Below are 23,952 nucleotides of genomic sequence, written 5' to 3'. Positions count from 1 at the left end.
CACGGATGTACAGATGGCTTATAGTAAATCAGATTAAGCAGCACAACTATTTCTCACCTTGAAGAACCCATAATAGCTTTGTCACAACAATACAAACCCATCGTTTAACTGTCAGACACAGGCGGACTGCAGCCGAAGTGGTTTTGGCACAGAGATACTGCAACTTCCTTCGTTTGGGGGGACACCAGATATGGAAAAACAAAAGTGATCTGTCAACCTTTAACATCAGTACTGTGTCTGTTGATTAATCATACAATAGGAGAAAAAATAAAAAAAAAAAAAATAACGGAACTGTTCAACTGTGGAATGTAAAATCACAACAAAATAAATCTCATCGGTGTGTTTACTAACGCTGCAGCTTCTCATGCCTGTTTATGAATGAAATGTGAGATGTTAGACGAGGGATATATAGAGGTTTATGTAGGACTATAAAGCTTTTGTCAATTTTTTTCGATGTTGAGATAACAAAACTGTCTCAACACCTTTGGGGACCTGTGACATATCTAATGATCTGAGTGGAAGGAATTACCATACTCGTATGCATATTAGTATGTATTAGTATTATTTTGCAGTTAGGCAAAATAAATCCGACCTGGGAGATGCTGGTCCTCTGGACACAATGGGGAGAGCAGAGGAAAGATGTTGAAAACCATACTGAACAATATGAATACAATACAATCTTTAGTGCATGCCATATTTGAAACACTCTTAGTGTTTTTCCATGTTGTTAGACAGCCACAAAAGTTTATCTGCTGCATATTAAAACTGCATTGATCTGGAACTTTCTCTCATTAAAGGTGAATTTGGAGCAACATCATATGCTCATGATGTGACGGCAGTGTGTAAATCGATTTACATTGCTCCACCTACCCATGGAAACTAATCCCATTCGGATAGTTCTTCATATGTGTAGGAATATACTAAGAAAATATTGTGCAAAGAGCTGTTGGACAGCATGTTAAAGCTATGGGAATATAGCGTACAATTAGAATGTTATTGACGTTAACATGTTTTCTCTGCTTTGTTTGTTTTCACATCAAATCAATGCAAAGGTCATGATCCATTTCTCTTGTTTCTGTCTCCAAAACGGTATACAATACACGGAATAGTGCCTCATACACCCCCGCTTAAAAAAAATGGAACTATCCCGTTAATGAAGTTGTACATAATGCAGTGGAGAATGTTGCTGCGTAAATACAAATATTGCATCTACTCCTGCAAGATAGAGTGGAGCTGTTTTTCCTGGGCTTTTTTTTTTTTTTCAAAAAAATCTGGACTATAGTCCTTCACTGTGAAAAATAAAATGTTATTTTATATATATATATATATATATATATATATATAAAAGAAAAACAGGATAAAAAGTGACGCAACAGAACCAGACCTATTGTTTGACAGGTGGTTGTGTTATGTCAAGCACAGTCTCAGACTGACTGAACAAGTATATGCTCAGCCGTGTGGCAACGCATTACATAAATCAGCTGTGTCTCTCCAAACAACCTGGCAGCAACTGACCTTGAGATTCTCCAGCTACTGATTCTTGTGTGAATACGCTTCTCTTTCCACATCAGTGCATTTTCATCAGTGTCTATACAGAATCCAGCAGCCAAGCTGTAACCAAGACAGGGAGGAGGGAGAGACTAAAGCTGCAGTGCGTAACTTTTGCCGTTGTTGTTGTTGTTCTGTCATCATGAACAGAAACAATGTAACGATATTTGTATGCTGTGTCCGTCATCTGAAAACAGGCTCTGTTGTGCAATACTATCAGACCTGCCTGAAGGGAACATTTGAGTGTATACAGCAGAAGCGCATGGGTGGGAGGGGTCCTGTCACACTCCAGCCTGTTTGCGGTCGTCTCACTTTATAAACTCAGTCTTACTGTTGCCTATGTCTTGACATACAAACACATCACTTCCTTTGTGCAGCTTGGGAATGATGCCGGTTGACGTGAGATCTACTGTAAACGCTGAGTCGTGTGGAGTTGAAAACTGATTTCATCATGGTTTGAATGAAGGAATGTAAGGGAGACATTTTTGTTATATTTAAGTTACATTTTGGAAAATCCTATTCATATCTGCTTATTTCAGGGGTCTCAAACTCAAAGTGACCTGGGGGCCAATGAGCATTTAGTCTGGTAGGGGTGGGCAAAATGAGCATAAAAATGTAAAATATGAACTTAAAAATACATCTATATAATATATCACAGAATTTCAAAATAAAAGTGGTCTTTAATGCAAACTTAATCTGTAAACCTTCTTATTTATATACTTATCTTGCTAAAAATTTGAGGGTTAGGGGTGGGTCACATTAAATCAATGGGGGGGAGCATGTGACCCACGGGCTGTGGGTCACATGCTGTTTATTCTGTGCTGTTCAAGGTGCATGGTAAACCTGTAGTTCATATTTAGTTCATAAAATACTATTTTTAACCTTGTTTTTTTTCTGAAATCCTTTTCACCTCTTGATACCTATTTATGAATATAGCTGTTTGAGGGAAAAACTAAAAAATATCCAGTGTCTGTAGACCTTACAACGACAATCATTTTGTCAAAAGCAAATAGATTGATTTGTTCAATGGCGTGCCGACCTGCTTGGTTCACTATGATATGTAATTCAGGATGTATACAGTATCAAAAAAGCTTCCTCACAGCACTCTCTTCTCTTGCGAGAGTCGGGCAGTGTGAGTATATGTGAGAGAGGGTGAGATGTATCTGTTGGTATTAGTTGCAGCGGTGTTGCTATTGCAACCAATTTTCCAGACTCCTACCAGACAACTTTATTTATTGATGTCTTTCTGGACGTGAAGAGGATTTTAACTAATAACTTTAAAAGCAGTGTTGCAGCAGGACTGTGGGTCTGAAGGCTGCTTGGAAACCTGCTGGTGGGGGGGTTAGGGTTAGGGTTAGGGTTAGGGTTAGGGTTAACCCTAACCCTAACCCCGTGGGGGGGTTGGGTAATGCTCATAAAGCAGCATCTACTGTATCAGGACTGTCCACACTGTTGCCATCAGATATTGTGGGGTCCTTGTAGAGAGATGAGAGTACACTGAGGTCTAGTCCACATGAGGTTTTTTCTCATCTGTGTTAAAAAAAAAAAAAAAACGATTCTTAAATGTGAATATTTTCTGCTTTCTGACATTTTTCAGCTTCTTAAATTTGGAATATGTTCCACTTTCTTTAATCTACGCAAACTCAGACGTCAATTCAAGCGTCTCTGTGAACATATTTGGAGAGCAGCTGTGCATGCGTGTACGCGTCTTAAACAAACGCGATGATTGTGACTTGACATCAAACAGAGACACTGGCGCACACGCTGACAATACAAGCCAAATGCCTCTGTGTTCCCGGTACATTATACACTATGAACAGACACATTGTGAAATGTCTCACCCTGACAAGAGGTTTCTAAAATGTGTGTTTTCAGAAACCTAACCCTACCGCTTGTGAACGTATGAAAGACCAAACACCCACCTACTTGTGGACTGGGCCTGAGACACAGGTGTTTTTAAATTAGGCTTTAGCAAACAGCAATCTGAGGAATTCACGAACCAGAAACCTTCTTGTCCCCAAAGATCTCAAATTATACATTTTTGCCAAATACTGTAGATAATTAAACAAGAACCCATGAGCATAAATGAAGTAATGCATTGCGTTTTAACAGTGTCACATTAAGAATTGCCCAAACCTTTCTGTTTTTGTTGCTTTGTCCCCTCACTTGCTTCTCATTCATTCACTTAGTCACTGACTTGTGTTTCTATTCCAGCTATTTGTGCTCTTATCTTAAACATGCCCTCTCAGGCTATATTGCACTTGGCAGTAAGAGCAAGTTTGCCTGTTCTCACTGTCTCTCTCGCTCTCTCGCTCCACTTTAAGTGCAAATTAGTCTGCCGCAGTCTCGGGGGTCACTCCCATCATCTGTCTGTCTTATTGTCTTTGCTTTCAACTTTTCTAAAAGGTCCTTTTTTTTCTCTGACTGTCATTCTCTCCCATGACCTGGGGGTGGACATCCAATTCTGACTCACTTCCTGTTAAACCCAGTCCAGCAGCTGCTGACCTATTGTGTAATCACAATGAATGAGTTCTCTGCAAGTCCATCACTGTCTCGATTGGATCGGCCAACAGGACGAGAAGAGAAAGAAAAAGAATTGCAACTCTAACTAACTCTATGGATTTTTAGTATTTGTTCATTTGGAGTCTTTCCTTTTTATGTGATTAACTGTGATTCTGTTGGTGTAAAGATTTAGAGGTGGAAGGCCCACAACCAGATTTCTACATTGGTAAAAAGGTAATATCTATCTATCTATCTATCTATCTATCTATCTATCTATCGGGTTTTATGGCAATTCCCCCTCACAATCCCTCAGAAAGCAAGTATTATTGCATATTTTGGATTTTCATATGCACCAATCCAACAATGAGCCTTGAACCTTGAACAGAAATATGTCTTCCTACAGTCTAATATGAAGATTTAGGGTTGTTGTTGGTTTTTTCACACTGGTTCTCTGTGCATGCTGTGCTAAGCAAAATGGAAACAGGTCAGTATGATGTGGGATCTGATTTTGAACACTGGAGGCTGAAGAGGCTGCAAGACGATGAGCTCATTATTCATCTGCTATTGTTTTCTCTTGCATCCCAACAGCAGTTACGCTGTGCTGCATGGGGCTGGGAACTGCTCTGAGTAATGAGACACCGCAATCAGCGGGCCTTATGAGGAACATAGCCTTTCCCATTACCAAGGATCTACGGACACGAAACACTAATTGGCGAGATGATTGTAAGTCAACCTACTCATTAACCTACACAGCGAGCTGTCCATTTATTTGCTGGATATAGGAGCATATGGAAATGCGATGAAGGTGCGTGTGCGCAGGGGTTGTTACCGTCAAGCATTAAGATTATTATTATCATATCAAGCTTTAGTATTAAATACCACCACAAAGTAAACCGCAAAACATTAGTGATTAAGGAGAAACCGTCCTCCCTCAGTATTCCCCTGTGAACCCTGCTTAGCCTTCACCAAGTCGCTTTTTCTCATTTTAATCAGGGCTGTCAGCCACGGAAGCATGACTGGCATTAACATCATCACCTATGTTTGCATTTGCATCCTGAGATAAACAAGTGCCTCCATGTTTCATTCATGAGGCTGCAAGAGAGATGTGCCTTCAAAATCACTTTTTGCCAAGTAATCCATCTCCACTCATTGAAAGGGAGGAACTATTTATCATCGATTGGCAGTTATCTCTTTTTATGAGGGGAATTCTGTCGCCCTTTTTTTCTTTAACTAGGCTCATTTAATTATCATCTTTATCTTCTATATAGACTTTACAAATTATTAATGAGCTGATGGTCACACAGAAATGGTAGCTCAGTGGTAGTCCTTCGACTTCACGGTAGACTGTCATCAAGAGCAGAAAGCGCTATATAAATACAAACCATTACCTTAGAGAAGCTGTTTTAACTATCCTGGATGTCAGTCCCTAATGTTGTTAGGGTTACATTGGATGCTACTAATAGGTTAAAGGGATAGTTTAGGGTTTTTTGAGGTGTGGTTGTCAGAGATATTGACTTAGTTGGTGCCCATCTTTACTGGAAACATGGCTGCAAGTGGGAACATAAGGAAAAACATATTCAACAATGTCTTAAAGGCGACATAGACCGGAAGCTCCAATTATCTGCGTCATTACCTCGTTTATGAAACCCTAAAGTTTCAGAACAAACAGTTCAGCCACTGCTGAGAAAATAGTGTTGTGTTGTTTTCCTGGGCTCTGCAGGCGTATTGGCACTTCCCTATGCTGATGATGTCATCAGAAATCCTCACCACTCCTCTCACCACCGTAGCGCCTCCTGGTGCGGGCACTAGTCCGGGCACATCCGGTTGCGTACATTCAACCGCAGAAGAAGAAGAACTACTCTCGTTGTCGCTGCTGAGATGCAGAGCATCCACCGTGCCAGAGGGGGAGCTGTGTATCTGAGAGCTGATCTACCAATTACGTCACTTCCAGGTACCTGGCCAATCACAGGACAGTGGGAAAGCTCTCGTTGGCTGGCCAATCCCAACACAGTCCACGTTCTGGGGGTGTGATTTTGGTCTGAAACAGCGCGGCTGACGAGAGCGTTAGTGAGGAGATATTTTGATCGGCTCGTTTGCAGCGACTAGGAGGTTTTTAACCATGAAAACAAGTTAATATATGTAAGTAGACCTCCATAACTAACATATATGTGCTATACCAGCATTCGATGTCACCTTTAAGAATATGTTCAACGCATTTCCTGACTGGAAATTGAAGGGTGCAAATGATAAAATCAGCATTTTTAAGTCACAGGGACATGGGAGTTGCTGGTCTCCTGCTCTGTTGTGTGGTAAGTTTGCGTCGCAGACAACCTGAACGAGGAGATTTGAAACACAGAAGTCACAGATGAACACATCAGAACTTACTGATGGGGGCATTCAGTGGATGAACAACTCTGGTGTGCCTTGATGTAAAATTGCTGGTTTTCTCCTTTGGTTCAGGAGAGTGACACAAACCTCAATTACAGACCGAAAAGGTGAACATCTTCTTAAGATATTGTAGATTAGTGTAGGCATAGATTTCATTAAGTGAGGCTATTCTTAATTAGCTAAAATCAGTTTTTTTCTCATGTCCCCCATAGGCAGCCATGTTCTTAGTGAGGGCAAGCGAGCGTCTGTCCCTTGCTTGACTTTCGAATGGTACAAAAAAATGGCTGTTCTACTTTACTGAAATCCTGTAGTAGAGAGTCATGTTTTGGCAAATCATTTACTTTGTGCCATTATTTTGGCTGAGTAATGAGACATTTTGCTTTAGTCGCAAAATTCTTAGCAGGAGTGGGAGGGGTTTGAGAGGACAGTTTGAGATGAAAAGATGGAAGATTTTTCGTGGAATAGAGTTATGAAGGTGACCATTCATCCTAATGGTTATCGTCACCTTTATTTCCACCAGAAGCACCACACAGTTAAATGTCCACACGCACATCTGCAGACATATAAAAAAAAACAACGTGATTTTAATTTTAAAACATAAGTTCACACTTACTTGTGGTAACCGGCCACTTATGGGGAAGTTTTGTCTCGCCATTAAGGGTCTCACCCTCTTTGTCTCATGTCTCAGATTCAAGGACATTACTTGAGTTGACACTCACAGCAGGAGCTGTTTTACTGTTACAACGCTTCGAGCCGGCTGTTGTAAGATGCTGTGCTGCCACCAAGTGGGCAATGAATGAACATATGTATACCCACAATGCAGTGCACTAAAAATGATGTCATGTTCTGCAGACACAGTAGATGAAATACATGCACTGCACTCTGTGAATCTGTATTCCTCTCCGGTCTGGTAGCACATAAACATATTAATATTGACGCATGTAGTCGAGCATCTACTTGAAAAAAATCGGAATATTCCATAACAAATTAAACTAAATGTTGTGCATCAAGAAACAAATGAATAAAACAAGATTACCTCGAAAGTAGGATTAACCAGAATTAGAAAAAAGATAAGAGCTAAGTGTTCGGTCAAACCTCTAAATCTGCAAATGAATGTGCACTTTTCTGCTTCTATTGTTCGACCTTTGAACGCACTTTATCATTATGCCCATTGATTTGTGGTGGCTGAGGGAAGAGCGCAATGCTGTTGTGTTGTTTCTCTACAATCTACAAAGTGCTTATTGGCACACTTCCTGATGTCTTCTTATCTTGTCCTTGAGAGTTGGTTTGTGTGAGACTGATATTGAGAAATTGGCTTATCAAATTTAAAGTGACAGTTCTGTAGTCAGTGCCGCCCGCCGCTTCCTGCTGGCTCCTTTGCACAGAGAAGCTGCATAAGACGGACATGATCGCTGTTGCTGAGATGAAAAAAAACTGGTTTAAGCCACTGAACTAAAATCTCACCTAATAAAAATGTGTGCCTGCTTAAGTCTACATACATGGGAAAGTCAGCAGTTACAGGTGCTGCTCCTCTTATGTCATGGTGGCCATCATCTTCATTATTACTATAAAATCTTTCACAGATTACTCGAAAAAGTCCAATGGCGAGGCCGCAGGTGAACTACGGTGGCCTTCACAGACCCGAAAGGATGTTATCACTCTTTCATAACTCTCGTCATCCTCTCTCTCTCTGCTCTTTCTTCCATCTTCTCTGCTGGTTTATGCAGCAGATTATATGTGGGCGGAGCCATTCATCCTCATTTACATAGTGAGCTTCTGCATCACAATGTGAAACGCTCCAGAAACACGGCGGCGCTAAAATGACGACCTCTGTAAAGCAAAGGCTTTTAAAAGTCTTTTTCTAAAGCGACATAAACCAAAGGATTGTTATGTTTAAAGTTATGATTCACTTTCAGTTTCCAATAATAAATCCTCCTTAATGTTACACACTCGACCTTTAAAACATCTAGTTTGCTTATTTATCCATGTTTATTCAGGATTCATTTTTTGATGGAAAAAAAAAAGCATGCATCCTCCTCAACAGCTTCCTGGTGAGTGTGTGTTGTGCTCTGTTTAGGAGGAATGTCGCCATCTAGAGACGATGCATGTAAAAAGCATGTACTGTACATCTGCCAGTAACTAACTAAACTTTCAACATTAATATGCAGATGTTTAAAGTTTTTCTGTCCGTCTTCTTTTATATTGTTGCTCTCAGGGTCATCAGCTGTGAGGAATCCGAGGTCTGTTCAACTGCTTCTCGAAATCCTCTGGGCTTCTGCAGAGACGCTCCATTAGTGATCATCTGCTGCAACGAACAGCCAATGCTCCGGCCAAAGGACGGAAGAAGACAAAGACGGGGCTATCAGAGTCTGTGGCTTCAATATTAGAACAAAGGGATGGAACAGGAGGAGGAGGAGGAGGAGAGGACATGTCAGTGAAGGAAGGAGGCATGGAGAAGCGTCTCCAACCTCGATCCCCTCTCGTCCACAGACCGATGTCTGTGCTGTCGCTCTGCTCTACAGACAAGGAGCAGCAGCATGAAACGGACACCATCGGAGAGTCACCTCTGCTGAAACACACAAAAAGTCTGTGTTTTACAATTAAGCAAATTACAATCAATTAATCGATTATTAATCGATTCATCGATTAATTGTTTCAGCTCTAGTTTCATCTCCCCTCATGTGAGGAGGCGAAAGAGAATGGGCACTTTGTGAGACGTCTCTTTCCAATCCCAATCACGTGATCCACTCACAGAACAGCTGCCGAAGATGGTCACTTTTTGATGATGACAGTGACGGAGAAACGCCACCGTCGCCTCAGTTCCATCGTGAAGTGAAACCCTCAGTGTCGCAGCAGCAGGTAACAAGTGTAGCTCCTGATGATCCGTCACATCAACAGCCGAGCTTGTGAACTAGTCCCTGAAGCCTCGGCCAAATGTGAAGATCAATAATCAATCTAGTGTTGGTGGTTTTTTAGCAACAAAGCAGCTTCACAGAATCCACCACTGGTTCTTATCGCAGGTTGTTACTTTGATGAGCTGGAGGACCAAGGATTTCCTGACGGAGCGTGTACGTTCGGAAACAGAGATGGTTCTTACACTGAGGACACTCTTGATAATGTTTTGATGCGTTTCCATCATGGTATGGTTCAGTTTGGTATGGTACATTTTGGGATGGCAAAGTCCTGGGTGAGGCTTGTGCTTCGACTGAGAACGTTTCATATAAACCACGGGCGGATGTAACAGCATGAATCTTGTGTATGAAACGTCTACTTTTCAAACGTGAAGGGTGGCCATGACATCACTCACTCACTCACTCACTCACTCACTCACTCACTCACTCATTAAGACATTTCTTCAATCCCTGTGCTGTGCTTAAACCTGCATGTCCTTCTGTCCTTATCAGGCTGACACACCTGCTGCAGATCCAGAATCGTTACCGCCCAATTACCAGCCTGCTATAAAAGCCAGCAGTTCAGTTGCTCCAGAGACTGAGACCCAGCAACACCTTAGTCCCACAATATGATTTGTTAAATACCGTTTCCTTTCAGTAATCTTTGATTTAGTTGTTATTTTATTTTGGCCTGGAGATGGCCGCCAGTCCTACTTTTCGTTTAGCTTTAGTTTATTATTTGGTTTTGAAGGGGGGGGGGGGGCAGCTTCGACGTCCCTATAGGGGGTGGTCTGGGCCCCCCTCCATTTTGCTGAGTTTGGCTGGCATCTCCAAGTCCCTTTTGGTTTGCTGATTCTTTATTTGGTAAGGTATTTATGTTATTCTTTAGTCTTCAAGAATATTCATTTCCCTGTGGGAAAAGTTGATTAATAAAACCAGTTACAACGTTCCATTTTCTGGTGTCCTTCTTTTATGTTGAGGTCTCCAATTTGAGCCACTGATTGATTGATTGATTGATTGATTGATTGATTGATTGATTGATTGATTTAATTGTTTGGAGGCCGTAACAGGTCTTTTCAGTCTGAACGTGTTATTAGTCTATATTCTGCTAAATGTGTAAATGTATTTTGTGATTCCCTCCAAATGGCTTCCATGATCGATTGTACAGATACTTGTGATCTTTGTCCTTGTGATGTAAAAACTGTCCCAAACTGTGGACTCTGAAGCAAGAAGGAAGTGGGTCTAAAGCAGGAAACGAGTTTGAACTGATGGATTCATCGAACATGAGTCTTCCCTCTGTTTTCAGTGGTTTTTCATTATTATTTGTATTGTGTGAGTATTATTGTCATTGTTTTTAATCAAAGATGGATTTTAGTCGACTGTGTACATTTATGTTACATGTGATCATGTCGAGCATGTGACTTGTGCATCAGTTTATACAATAGATGTTTTAATATTTGTACAGAACTAAAAAGGGTTTGAAATGGGTGCAATCATTCGGAAGATAATGTCAACACTTTATAGAATCAGGAAAAACATGATTAAAAGATTTGAGGTTTTTAGAGGTTTTTATTTTTATAATTGCTTTAATACAGAGTAAAACTATCTCTTATTGGCTGTGGTTATTTTATTTTGTACAACTTAATGAATGGACATTAACAAACAGTGAGCGGTGCTTTTTTAAATTTCTAATTATTCAGTGTTACACCATCCTTTCTTTGCTCATTGGAAAACTGAGCATTTTCCTACAAATGCAATAAAATATTGAAGTCTTTGGGTTTTTTAAAAAAACAAAACAAACAACTTCCTGATTGAATTGACAACCAAGAAAACAACTGCAGCTGAAAATCTCACAAACAACCTCAGCACTTTAAACATAATGGGATGTAATTGCTCATGAAATAAGTGTTTAATAGAGCTGAAGAACATCACACCTGTTGCTCTGGGAATAAAATTCCCTTCACTGGTTCCAACCTCCTGCTGCTGCTGCACGTTATTAAACCTTATAGATAAATAACATTCAAAGATACTGAAACAATGATACTAATCCTTAACACATCCTGATCATTGACGTCATGCACTTACATCTGTGAATTTTAGAGCTGCAACTCACGATTATTTTCATAATCGATTAATCTGTCTATTAATTTCTCGTTTGATCCATAAAATGTCAGAAAACCATAAAAAATGTTGATTGATGTTTGTCAAAATTGGACAAATTGACTTTTAAGGTTTTATTTGTTACCCAGAGCAAAGAAATTAAAAAAATATTCACATTTAAGAAGCTTAAACAATCGCAAATTTTTGTTTTAATCATGAAAAAAGCTTAATACCGATGAATCGATTATCAAAATAGTTGTCGGTTAATAACCGATTAATCGTTTCAGCTCTAGTGAATTTAATGAAATTAAATCGACTTTTATTTTGTCCCTGTGATTTTCATTCAGTTTCAGTTCATTCACGCACACATGAAATATGTGAAAACCCTGATAAACTACTAATCCTTTTTTAGTAGAAGACTTATTTGCAGCTTTGAGAAAATCCAGGCAAATTATAAATCAAAATGTGCAGATTAATCAAGAGTGGTGGACTAAACCCATTTTCTCACCAATTTGAGGAACCACCGCTATGGAAATAGTGAAAAAATGTAAATAAATAAAGCAATAAGAATGAATTTCAAGTTTTTTCTTACTCTTTCGAGCCAAACTGTGTCGACACAGTAACCAGGGTTCACATGGGTCCTTGAAATCCTTAAAAGTTTGTGAATTTAAAAATGTGAAGGTTTTTGAAAATCCCCTAAAAAGACATGGGTCATTGAAAGTGCTTGAATTTTGTGAAGAAGTGAAGTTGATGATTAGGTAAATGTCTCGCTTGCTTATTACGACGCCACCTACTGTTTCATGCCCTGCATTGCTCGATGTACGTAGACATCAACATGGTCTTATAATTACTTGCGGTGTTGTGGACACTGTCCACTGTTCCTTTCCACCGTGGACGTCGGTTTCCGTGCAGAAAGAAAATGACGACGTGATGCCTGGGAAGTGAACATTCCAAGATGTTTGTCTCACCAAAGACACATTTCCTGATCTTGGTCAAAGACTGCCTTTGACCAAGATCCCAAGGACAATCACTTGTCTACAAATCAATAAATGTGGACGCCATGGTCGGAGAAAAGCTCTTACAAGTTGTCCTCCCATCTTAAGCTGTGTCAGCACATTCAGTCCTTGAATTTGAGGGAATTGGTCCTTGAAAAGAACCATGAGTAATGTATCAGAGACATGGTCAAAGTTTGAAAATCAAATCTTAAAACCAAGAATTAGAACCCAGAACAATTCTGGGTTTTAAGTCCTTCATTCTGATTCATTTCAGTGACACAAACTGACCACACGAGGCAGCAGTCGACCAGCAGCTGCTGTATCTCCATGAGCTAAAAACGCTGGTGTTCTCTATGGACTTTGGACGAGTCATTTGACTTGACGTGTTTGAATTAGCTTTAATAGCTAAAAGAAATTTGACATAAATTACAATTTAAAGGGATAATTCAGGGTTTTTTGTATTTGTATTAATAAAATCTATCTACAGAACATGTTCACGTCTTTATGTCACTCTTAGACAGACTTTTCCAACAGGGAACTGAAGTCTGTAAACCACTCACTCTCCCACACCAAAGTCCATAGGGAAAATCAGTGATTTTAACATCACCACACGTCAGCTGCTGACTAAACTTCTGAGGGTCCATTTCCTGACAATGTCCAGTAACGATACTGACTGGTTTTCTGTCTGCTCCTGATCTTTCTTCAGAATAAACTGGTTATATTAAAAAGACCACTGTAAGATAATAATAATAATAATAATAATAATCATCATCATCATCATCATCAGTGAAAAACAAACCTGTTCGATGATCGTGTTGTTCAATCAGCATCACCTGTTCTGGTGGATGAATTATCTTAGCGAGGCAAATGGAAAAGTGGGAAGAATAAAACATAAAGGCTTTTGTGTGGTTTTGCCAAAACAAAACAAATAAGACAAAATACATTAATATTAAAAACAAATATTATCAATTGATTATTAATTGATATATTGATGATCTAAAAAGAAAAGTGTAGTAAACATAAAATAAATTATGTTTTTTAGTCTGGTGGAAATTTCTGAAAGGTAAAACACAGCATTTCCATGGAATCTTGTGGAACAATTTGAATTTTTCTGAAAAAAAAAAAGTAAAATTCATGACCTTGTTTCAAAATCATGGATTTGAGAATTAACCTGAAAACAGATTTAAAACAACAACAAAATGTTTTTGAAGAAATAAAATACTGTAACTATAATAAAGCTGTGAAATATAGAATTCAACGTTGGAAATAAAGATTTTATAATTTACAGTTGTATGGCAAAAATTCGAAAATGTTATTGTGTACATACGTTTTTTTCATTCTGAAGCAGAGAAATTAATTAATGAAGAAATTATCTTTTTGTGAGCAGAGGAGAAACTTCACATCTTTGACTTTTGAAAAAAAAAATATTGCATTTGCGTTGAAAATTGTTTTTATAATTTTGTTATTTTGAGCAGCAGTTTTGTATTAGTTCTGCATCAGCCCTTTTAACTCTTGTTTTTAATAACAGTGGTTTTTGCCTCATCACACACACACTCCAGAGAGCAGTAATTTCAATGTCAGCTGCTTGTGTTTGATTCTCTGTGAAACCATGATTATAAAAACTCAAGTCAACACCTCACACAGACACTGAGCAGATGTTTGTGTGTCAGTGTGTGTGTCAGTATTCATGTTTGTCAGTACAGATTATTTCCCACACAGATTTTTCCGCCTTTACTTTCTTTCGTCTTTGACATTTGTCTTTGTTGAATATTTTCCGTGAGGTTTTTTCCGGAACTCAGGTCCGACGAAGCATCAGGCGACTCGTGTCCTTTACATCACTTGTTGTAGTGGAAACGTTGAAATGTCCAGAGCAGCTGCCATGTCCATGTCCTCTGTGTCCTGGACCGTGTCCTGGACTGTGTCTCTGCTGCTGCTGCTCATCAGACTGATGGGTGTGAAGATGGTGCCGGACATCGTCTGTAAACATCTGTCCTCACAGAACATCAGGAGCCTCCATCAGGATGGAGACGTGATCATTGGTGGACTTTTAAATGTCCATTACATTCCTTCATCTCTGACGCAGGACTTCACCAAAGAGCCACATTATCAACCTTGCACTGGGTAACTTCATTCACTCGACATTTATACTTATTATTTGTATGTTTTTATTTATTAAACAAGGACAATTTAGCTAAACAAAGTTCAAGGACAGAGAAGGAAACTGATGTGCTGCTCAAACAGTTTATAGCAATTGCTAATTCTAATTCTATTTGGGCTCTTGTATGTAAAGTACATTATAAAAGCTTTAAATACATGACAATGCAACATGACATATGCAACGTACAACAACAAATAAGTAATAAATAAGTTTAGCTAAAATTAGTCCAGCTCTGATGTGACTTGAACCAACATTTAATTTTTAAAGTGAAATATTTTATATTTGATTTCATTTTGTAGTGACTGACGATTATGGGTCAAGATTGTTGACATTTTTGAACAGATTCAGTTTCATTTATTTGTCATATGCACGTTGATGCACAGTCAACACTGCACTGTAATATTATGGACAAGAAGAACCAAACAACTCACAACACAATAGCATCAGAATATAGGAAAATGTAAACATTAGATGTATTAAATTAAGTTTAATTTGCCTTACAACGAATACAAAGGCCTCACAGCCTCGTGGAAAAAGCTGTCTTCAGTCTTTTGGTGAGCTCTGAAAAATGTGAGAAAATCAAAGGTTGAAAACGATGACGATATAAAAATAATCACAGTTTTAGAAATCGTCTCGACATTTTTATCGAATTTGACTTGATTATCTAAAATCCCCAAAAAATAAATAAATACATAAAATCAATCCTAAGTGTTTGAAATCACTGACCTCCTGAGTTTCCCTTATAAAAGAACCATCTGACACATTGACTCTGTTGAAGATCTTTATGAATAAATGACCTCCTTCTCATCGCGTCCTTGGTCTCAGACTGGATCTGGAGTCCGTGAAACACATGTATGCGATGGCTTTTGCGGCGGAGGAGGTGAATGCGAACGAGGAGCTGCTGCCTGGAGTGAAGCTGGGTTATCGCATCGTTGACAGCTGTGGTCGATATCCATGGGGTCTGCAAGCTGCACTGTCTCTCATCACAGGAAACGCAGACACCTGCAACATCACAGCTTCCTCTGGAGCCTCTGATCCTGCTGCACAAACAAGTACGTCCTCACTTATAACACAACACGACACAACACATCACATCACATAACAGCTCATTATTTGGCTGTAAGTCTGTGGGTAGATTTATGAAACAGCTCATTATTTGGCACTTTGGCAGTTTCTTGGTGGATATAGAGAACAGCTCGTTTTGTGGCACTCATTGTGTTGGTGGATGTTTAGAATAGCACATTATTTGGCAGTCAGTGTGAGTAGCAGATTAGGATTCATTTTTCTGTGGATGAAAATTATGGAAATTATTAGGTTCTGATTTAGATACAGATCCACATTTTCATTATTAACCTGATTGGGCAGTGTTGACACAGGTTAAGCTGTCTTACAGAATCACAGACATTTTCTCCAGATAAATCATAATAATGTTTACATGTGGTAAAAGTAAAGATTTTGTCTTTGGTTGGTTTGTCTGATATCAGTGTTTATGTGTTTATTCTTAGGATTGAAAACTGTTGTAATTTAAACGATTATCCTGTTGTTTCTGTACAGTTACAGTTTTGGTGTAAACAGTTGCGTAGTTTTCCAGTTGCCAAAAAGTGATTTGTGGCTCCTCTACTTTTTTATTTATTTAGTTTAAAAAAAAGAAAGAAAAAAAAAAATCAGAATTGGGTTTATTGCCGGGTCAAACATATTTTAACACAATATGAGGGATTTACTCTGGTCGTTGGTATAACAAATAAATACAACAGCAAAATAAAAAAAGAAAATACACAAAAAAAGAAAAGAGGAGAGTGCAATTATTTACTAGAACATATGAATTTAAATATAACCAGAAATGTGTGCAGTATGTCAGAGCAGAAGTTAAAAGACTGTAGTTGTTTTTGCTTGAAAAAACACTTCAGTTATTTAATCAAATAAAAACCAGGAAAATACATATTAATGTTACAATATATATATATATATACATATACATATACATATACATATACATATACATATACATATACATATATATAACATTATATATGTTATTATATCAATAAAAAAAATAGGCATATTCCATGTGTAGACACATAAAGTGACATTAAACTTAAACATAATTTCATTCAGTCCTCAACGGTGCACCAAAACTTTTCTGGATTCAGAAAAAGACATTTCATTCAGTATTAATTTTCCTGAAGTTTCTCTGGCACTCGCTAATGTGCAAAACATGACACGTGTGTGTATCAGTGTTTGTTCAGCTGTTCTTGTAATGTTTTGAATATAATCAATCTAAAGTTTAAAGACATTGTGTCCCCGGATGTCTCCCGCTTTATCCCCCATTATTATAGAAAACATTATTAAATCTGTCAAACTTTCACGTTCAGATAAACTTAAGAAAAGATGAATATAAATATGTATGCGATCCTCAGGTTTGCAGCCTGTTCCTTTGCTGATCGGTGCTTCGTCGTCAACGACAGGCATCATGTTGTCCAGGATTCTCGGGCCTCTCTCTGTTCCAGTTGTGAGTTTCCTGACTTCGGGGAAATTTTTTTTTAATCATTTTAAATAAAAAATATTAAAATGTGTTTCCGTGTCTTTGCCTCAGATCAGTTATCTGGCCAGCTGCCCGTGTCTCAGCGACAGAACCAAGTTTCCTAATTTCTTCAGAACCATTCCCAGTGACATTTATCAGGCTCGTGCGATCGCTCGACTCGCCGTTCGTTTCCGCTGGACGTGGGTCGGCGCCGTGATCGCAAACACCGACTATGGACATTTGGCCATACAGGTGTTTCTGTGATGATACTCTCACACAGTACCTGCTCTTCACTGATAGAACACAACATTAAGTGTTTTCTTTTTTCTGTTCTGTTCTTCATTATTTCAGGAGTTTCAGGAGGAGATTCGGGGGAAGGGAGTGTGTGTGGAATTCATCGAGACTGTTTACAGATCAACGATCGACAGAGACTCCAGGCGAGCTGCTCTCAAAATTCAAGCGTCTACAGCGAGAGTGATTCTGGTCTTCTGCTGGTACACCGACGTCCATCAGCTCTTCCTGCAACTGACAAAACTCAATGTGAGGATCTGACGGGGGAATGTTCATAGATGGAAGGAGAATCTTTGAAAACAGTTTATTATGTTGATGTCCGTGAAGATGGTGTCCTGTTTCTGCAGGTGACGGACAGACAGTTTCTGGCCAGTGAAGCCTGGAGCACCAGTGATGTTCTCCTCAAAGACCCTGACGTCTCAGCGATGGCGGCTGGTGTTGTTGGCGTCGCCATTCGAAGTTCACAAATGCCAGGATTTGAAAACTATCTCCGAAATTTGCACCCAGCCCGTCGTCCTGACGATGACTTCTTAATAGAATTCTGGGAAAAGGAATTTGGCTGCCGTGTCCGGGACACAGCGTCTTCATATTTCAGTGCTTCTTCTTCATCACCTACCAAAGACTCAGCTCAGAAAGTTTCTCCACCACGTTGCAGTGGCACAGAATCCCTACAGGGGGCACTGCATCCCTTCACTGACACCTCTCAGCTCAGAGTGGCTTATAACATCTACCTGTCTGTTTACGCTGCAGCTCATGCTCTTCACAGCCTCCTCTCCTGCTCCTCCAACATCTCAACATGTTCCTCTCCAGAGAACATCAGACCAGAGGAGGTAAACCTGACTATCACGGTTTCCTCTTCTTCATTTGTTGAACTTCACTCGTTCCTTCCACCTTTGTCTCTTCCAGTTGTTGCAGCACCTGAACAATGTGAACTTCACCTCACCACAAGGGGAGATGTTTTATTTTGAAGGAGCTGACACTCCAGCAAAGTATGACCTGGTGAACTGGCAGAGAACTGCAGGTGGCTCGAAACTGAAACTGGTTTTGATTGGTCATGTGGATGGATTTGATCTCCACCTCGACGAATCAGCTGTTCAGTGGAGAACAGGATCCAGTCAGGTCAGATCACCTGTGTCTTCCGGTTGACAAATGTTCCATGAATTATTCTGATCACAGATTATTAGAATATTATGAGAAGACGATTTGTTGTTTTTGTCCAGGTGCCTGTTTCAGTTTGCAGTGAGAGCTGTCGTCCAGGAACCAGAGTGGCCACCAGGAAAGGAGAACCAGTCTGCTGCTTTGACTGTCTCCCATGTACTGAGGGAGAAATAAGCAACATATCTGGTGATGAGATCATTAAATTAATGTTTATTGAAATTGTTAATGTCCTCTTCAGTTGCACCAAATGTTCTTATGTCCTCCTTCACAACATCCACAAACCTTCTGTTGTTTTCTCTCTTCATTGATGAATAGAACAGCTCATTATTTGGTTGTCAGTCTCTGGATGTATACAATAGCTCACTATTTTGCAGTAAGTCTAATGGTGGACATAGAGAATAGCTCATTATTTGGCAGTTTTTCAATGGATCAGTCTGAATCTGATCTTGTTTTTTTCTGTGTGTGATGATACGGAAACACTTACTTTGGCCTTTCTTCTGTGTCAGGTTCTCCTCACTGTGAACCTTGTCCATCTGAGTTCTGGTCCAATGCTGACAGAACCGCCTGTGTCCCTCTACAGTTGGACTTCCTGTCCTTCAATGAAACGTTGGGTATCACTCTGACGACAGCAGCAGTGACTGGTGCCACGGTGACAACGGCCGTGTTACTGGTTTTTCTTTACTACCATCAAACACCCATGGTAAGAAAACAGCCTAAAGCTGCAGTACGTCACTTTAGGTCATTGTTGTCATTCTTCATGGACAGATAGAATTTGCTTCATGTGAAAACAGACTCTGTCAGGAAAAACTATCAGACCTGACTGAGGGAGCGTTTGTGTGTATACAGCAGCATAGCAGGAGTGGGAGGAAACAATAATGTCTGTTTTTTTTTTTAGGCTTTACAGTTTACTGACTCACCACAACAAACAAATCACTTCCTGAGTGCAGTGCGGGAATGTTGCCGGGCAACATGAGATCAATGTTATAGTGACAAACACACAGAGAGAGAGTCGTGTGGGATTGACTGAATCAGTGTAACAGGCGTTTGTTTATGTAATGTAAAGTAACAAATACTTCTGTCTTTGTTACTACCAAATAAAGTCAGAAGAAGAAGAGTTGGTATTATGGTCTGTATTTATATAGAGCTTTTCTAGTCTTGATGAGTCTACAGTTTTTATCCATTCACACACTGCAACATGGGGTTAACCCACAACCTACCACTGATCCACCATGGCTCAATCCTAACTCAAGTACATTTTATATCAGAAAATCACTTGATACTTAAGTAAATACTACAGATACTACAATAAATGTCATATACTTTAAGACTTTTACTTAAATAATATAAAATGTGACTTCAACTTCCACCAAAGTCATTTTCTGGTCACACTTTAAGGTACTTTAGTCTGACTGCAGCTTTGCTTAACTCTTTTGATGTGACTTTTTCTGAACTGTAGGTTCGAGCCAACAACTCTGAGCTGAGCTTCCTGCTTCTTCTCTCTCTGAAGCTCTGCTTCCTCTGCTCCCTGCTCTTCATCGGCCGGCCGTCAGTCTGGTCTTGTCGTTTCCAGCAGGCAGCGTTTGGCATCAGCTTTGTTCTTTGTGTTTCGTGCCTTCTGGTCAAAACCATGGTGGTTCTGGCCGTTTTCCGCTCGGCTCGTCCTGGAGCTGAAGCCTTGATGAAGTGGTTTGGTCCAGGTCAGCAGAGAGGAAGTGTCTGCTTCTTCACCAGTATACAGGTGTGGTTTTAACACACACTAGTCGTTCATTTTCTAATGATTAAGAATCAACATTAATATAAAATAAAAGCATAAATGAAATATGAGCCTTTTTAAAAAAGAAAAAATAATAATAAACAAAACACCTGTATCTGCATATGTTTAAACTTAATCCTGGGTTAGGGTTAAAAAGGCTTCCACCTTTTTCAGGTTAACGTTTTTATGTCTCTCTGATTGATATTTTGTCATTTACTTTTGTGTTTTCTCTTTTAGTGAAGAATCATTTTTAACTTTGTATTTATTTCCTCTCTGTGTTGTTTTGAAATGTTCCTCTTCAGAACACTGAATTTGTTATTTTCTTCATGCATCAAAGTTACACTGTAAATATTCTTTCTTTCTCGCAGGTCATCATCTGTGCCGCGTGGCTCTCGCTCAGCCCGCCTGTGCCTCAACATGACCTGGGTTTCCAGGGGTCAAAGGTGACGCTGCGGTGTGCCATGGCCTCAGTACTGGGCTTCTCTCTGGTTCTGGGCTACATTGGCCTTCTCGCCTGCTCCTGCCTCCTCTTGGCTTTTCTCGCTCGGAAACTCCCCGACAACTTCAACGAGGCCAAACTCATCACCTTCAGCATGTTGATCTTCTGCGCTGTCTGGGTGGCGTTTGTTCCCGCCTACGTCAGCTCTCCTGGGAAATACGTGGTTGCCGTGGAGATTTTCGCGATCCTCGCCTCCAGCTCTGGTTTGCTGCTCTGCATTTTTGCCCCAAAATGCTTCATTATTCTTTTAAGGCCTGAGAAAAACACAAAGAAACAACTGATGACCAGATAAGTTTGAGTTGAATAATGATTTGATTTATTATTTTTTGCTGTAACTGAAATGTTTTTAAATATTAATGTTGTGGTGTCTCATAGTTGAGCACATTTGTGCAAACATAATCAATTGTTTTTTCATCATCACCTTGTTTACCTTTGATAATGTCAAAAAAATACTAAATCTACTTCATTAATGTATCATTTAATAACGTTAATACTTGTATATAAAATAATACACTTTTACACTCTGTATTTCATTAATATAAATAAACACCTAAAACAGACATTAAATGTGCTTTATTAATTCATTCATCACTTTAAAGACAGCGATGCAGTGGTGGCAGAGGTGGATATAACTGCCTGTACCCACTTTTGGCCACTAGATGGAAGTATAATACTTCTTAATGATGCACTGAATATCCCTTCAGACAGATTCATGCATTTACCTCCTATTATATTATAATGTTATTTGACTCCAGATGTGAAAGAGAGGCCAATTCTTTTTTTCCCCCTGCATTTGTTCACTCCTGTGTGACTTACATTTGGTCATATTGCCATTTAAAAAAATGAAAATTGTGACGATGAAAATTAGGCATTGCTATAAAACAGTGCATTGGCCCCCCGGAAATCTTGACATTATCAAAAAAGCGAAATTGGACAAGGTGCACACAAGGAATAACTTCAAAATAAAACAGGACAACTGAAAACCAGACAGAACTACAAAAGAAAGCAAAACAACTAACTTTGCACTTACTTTTTATTATGATATTAATATTTGATATTTACTACTATATATGTTATGCTGTTTAATGTGTGCAAGAAAATCATATGATTAAATGTATATTATTATATTTATTATATGTCTTAATTTAAGTTAAGTTAGATTAAGTTAGTCCTCCTGTAAAAACATATCTGTGCGAAAACTCATCATGTTTGAAGTTTGTGTAGTCAGGATCAGACTGTCTTTAATCTGGATCTGAACCAGATTACAGTATAAATGTAACATGGTTCAGTCCCATGTGTATATCTCAGTGACATGGATTCTGTCATGTTTATGTCGGACGGTCATAGATATAAGCAAGTAAAGTTTTACACTGGAACCAGGAAGTTCTTCTGGATCCAGTGGATCAGAATGGAAACATGTCAGATGACAGAGGTCTGTGATCTGTGACTGTTGTAAGAAAATTAATCTTAATTGACAGATTATTTCTTCAAAAGAGATTGTCATTTATTTTAAATGTGGTTTATCTGTAGTGGGGCAGTTTCTGGAGTAGCACTTTGGTTTAAATCTTTCTCCTGTGATAAATTATGGTGAGGACGTGGAGAATCTGAAGAGCTGTCACTCACAAACATTAACAGATTTACCTCTTAGTCATTTTCAAGTGGCTCCGCCCCCTCGTTGTCTGTCCCTGTCCCTGTGTGTATTGGACACCTGGGCTCATCAGTGTTCCCTTTCCTTGGTTATGTTTTGAAAAGTGTTATATAATTAAAGTTCTTATTGATTTAATAAAAACTTTAATCTGTGTCATTCTCTGCTTTTTTTTAATCCATGAGTTTAAAGCCCAGTATCACATTTTCACATTCAGGCTACACAGTTAGTGTAGTGGTACCAAACTCGTGTCCGTCTACCTGTCTGTTTTCGAGAATGATCACATGATGAGACGACTGTGGAAAACAGACTGTAGCTAAACTTAGTTTAGGTTAATCTGGTTAATCAGATGCACACTTTCATCTGTTTTCATCTTCTTCTCCTCTTTCATTTTCTATAATTTTAACTCATCTTGTTCTCTCCTCTGGTTGAGAGGTGTTTGAGACAGAGAGACAGAATCATCACGATCAAACGCTGTGACACTATATTATTATTATTTTTTTATTAGTATTTAAAAAATAACATAATAATAATAAGAAAAATTAAATAAAGGAAAATTCTAAATGGGGTTTTTGACTTGTCACACCTCATGGTTCGATTTTGTGTATTTTGGCTGAGGAGTGTGTGTGTGTGTGTGTGTGTGTGTGTGTGTTAATCAGCCGGGATTGTCCTCACCTGTGTTTCACTGTCTCAGCTGAGGACAATCATCAGTGGGAAGGTTATAAAGATGGTGACGTGTCTCTGCTTGCTTTCTGGTCTCCAGAGAGTTGACACCATTCAGTTAACGCTCTGGTTTGTTTTTTTTTTTGCTGTGTTTGCTGTGTTTGCTGTGATTTAGTGGTGAACAAGTGAAGCCTTATGAAGCACTGAGGCTTTCCTATTGTCTCGAAAAAGATTCAAAGCTTTAAGCTTCAGTGACGGGGACATCTGGTGGACAACTGAAGCCATAGCAACCTCTCAAAAGCACGACTGAAGCACTGACACTGTTTCAATCCCATGTCAACAATACAAGTTTAGAAAAGACTGCATGGTCATTCAAGGGTTTTGTTCATTAGTACTGGCCCATGCTGTAAAACATCCCAGATTAAGCCAAAGAATAAATTTAAATGATATGAAGGGTTAAATAAATGTTAAGTTTATTTAGAAACTGTACTAAATGTCCATAATAGGGTAAGAGATCCTTCCTATTTTGCAAAAGATCATGCTATTTGAACTCCACAAGATTGTTTTTGTGTTAAGTGTTTTACTCCAGTGTCCAGATAATAGTTTGTCATTGGAGGACTTTTATGGATTGAGGAGGGATGTTTATTCACAGAAGCAGACGGGTTATTTGTCTTCACAGGTTTTTATTTAGACGTATTGACACATAATGGCAAGTGACACCAAGGTAGGCATCCATGTTGACTGATGTCCACATGTCTGCAGTCAAACTAACAGCTGAACTCTGCTTAATTTCTGCCAAGGCCTTCTCTTTGGTTATGGTGTACCTTGCTTCAAACACTG

The 23,952-nt window shown here is 39.1% G+C and overlaps 1 protein-coding gene across 1 annotated transcript; it reads left to right on the top strand.

Moving 5' to 3' along the window:
* Window positions 1-14,122: 14,122 nt before the first annotated feature.
* On the top strand, window positions 14,123-21,124 carry LOC131457020 (extracellular calcium-sensing receptor-like). Its single transcript, XM_058625775.1, has 11 exons — window positions 14,123-14,545; window positions 15,408-15,634; window positions 17,000-17,091; window positions 17,176-17,355; window positions 17,455-17,643; window positions 17,742-18,224; window positions 18,301-18,513; window positions 18,615-18,738; window positions 19,059-19,252; window positions 20,009-20,290; window positions 20,674-21,124. Exons 1-11 carry the CDS (start codon window positions 14,286-14,288, stop codon window positions 21,094-21,096), a joined length of 2,667 nt encoding a protein of 888 aa, XP_058481758.1. The 5' UTR covers window positions 14,123-14,285; the 3' UTR covers window positions 21,097-21,124.
* The last annotated feature ends 2,828 nt before the right edge of the window (window positions 21,125-23,952 follow it).

Source organism: Solea solea, chromosome 3, assembly GCF_958295425.1.
Source record: "Solea solea chromosome 3, fSolSol10.1, whole genome shotgun sequence".
Taxonomy (NCBI): domain Eukaryota; kingdom Metazoa; phylum Chordata; class Actinopteri; order Pleuronectiformes; family Soleidae; genus Solea; species Solea solea.
The sequence above is the reverse complement of the archived record's forward strand: the minus strand, read 5'-3'. Positions and strand labels throughout refer to the sequence as shown.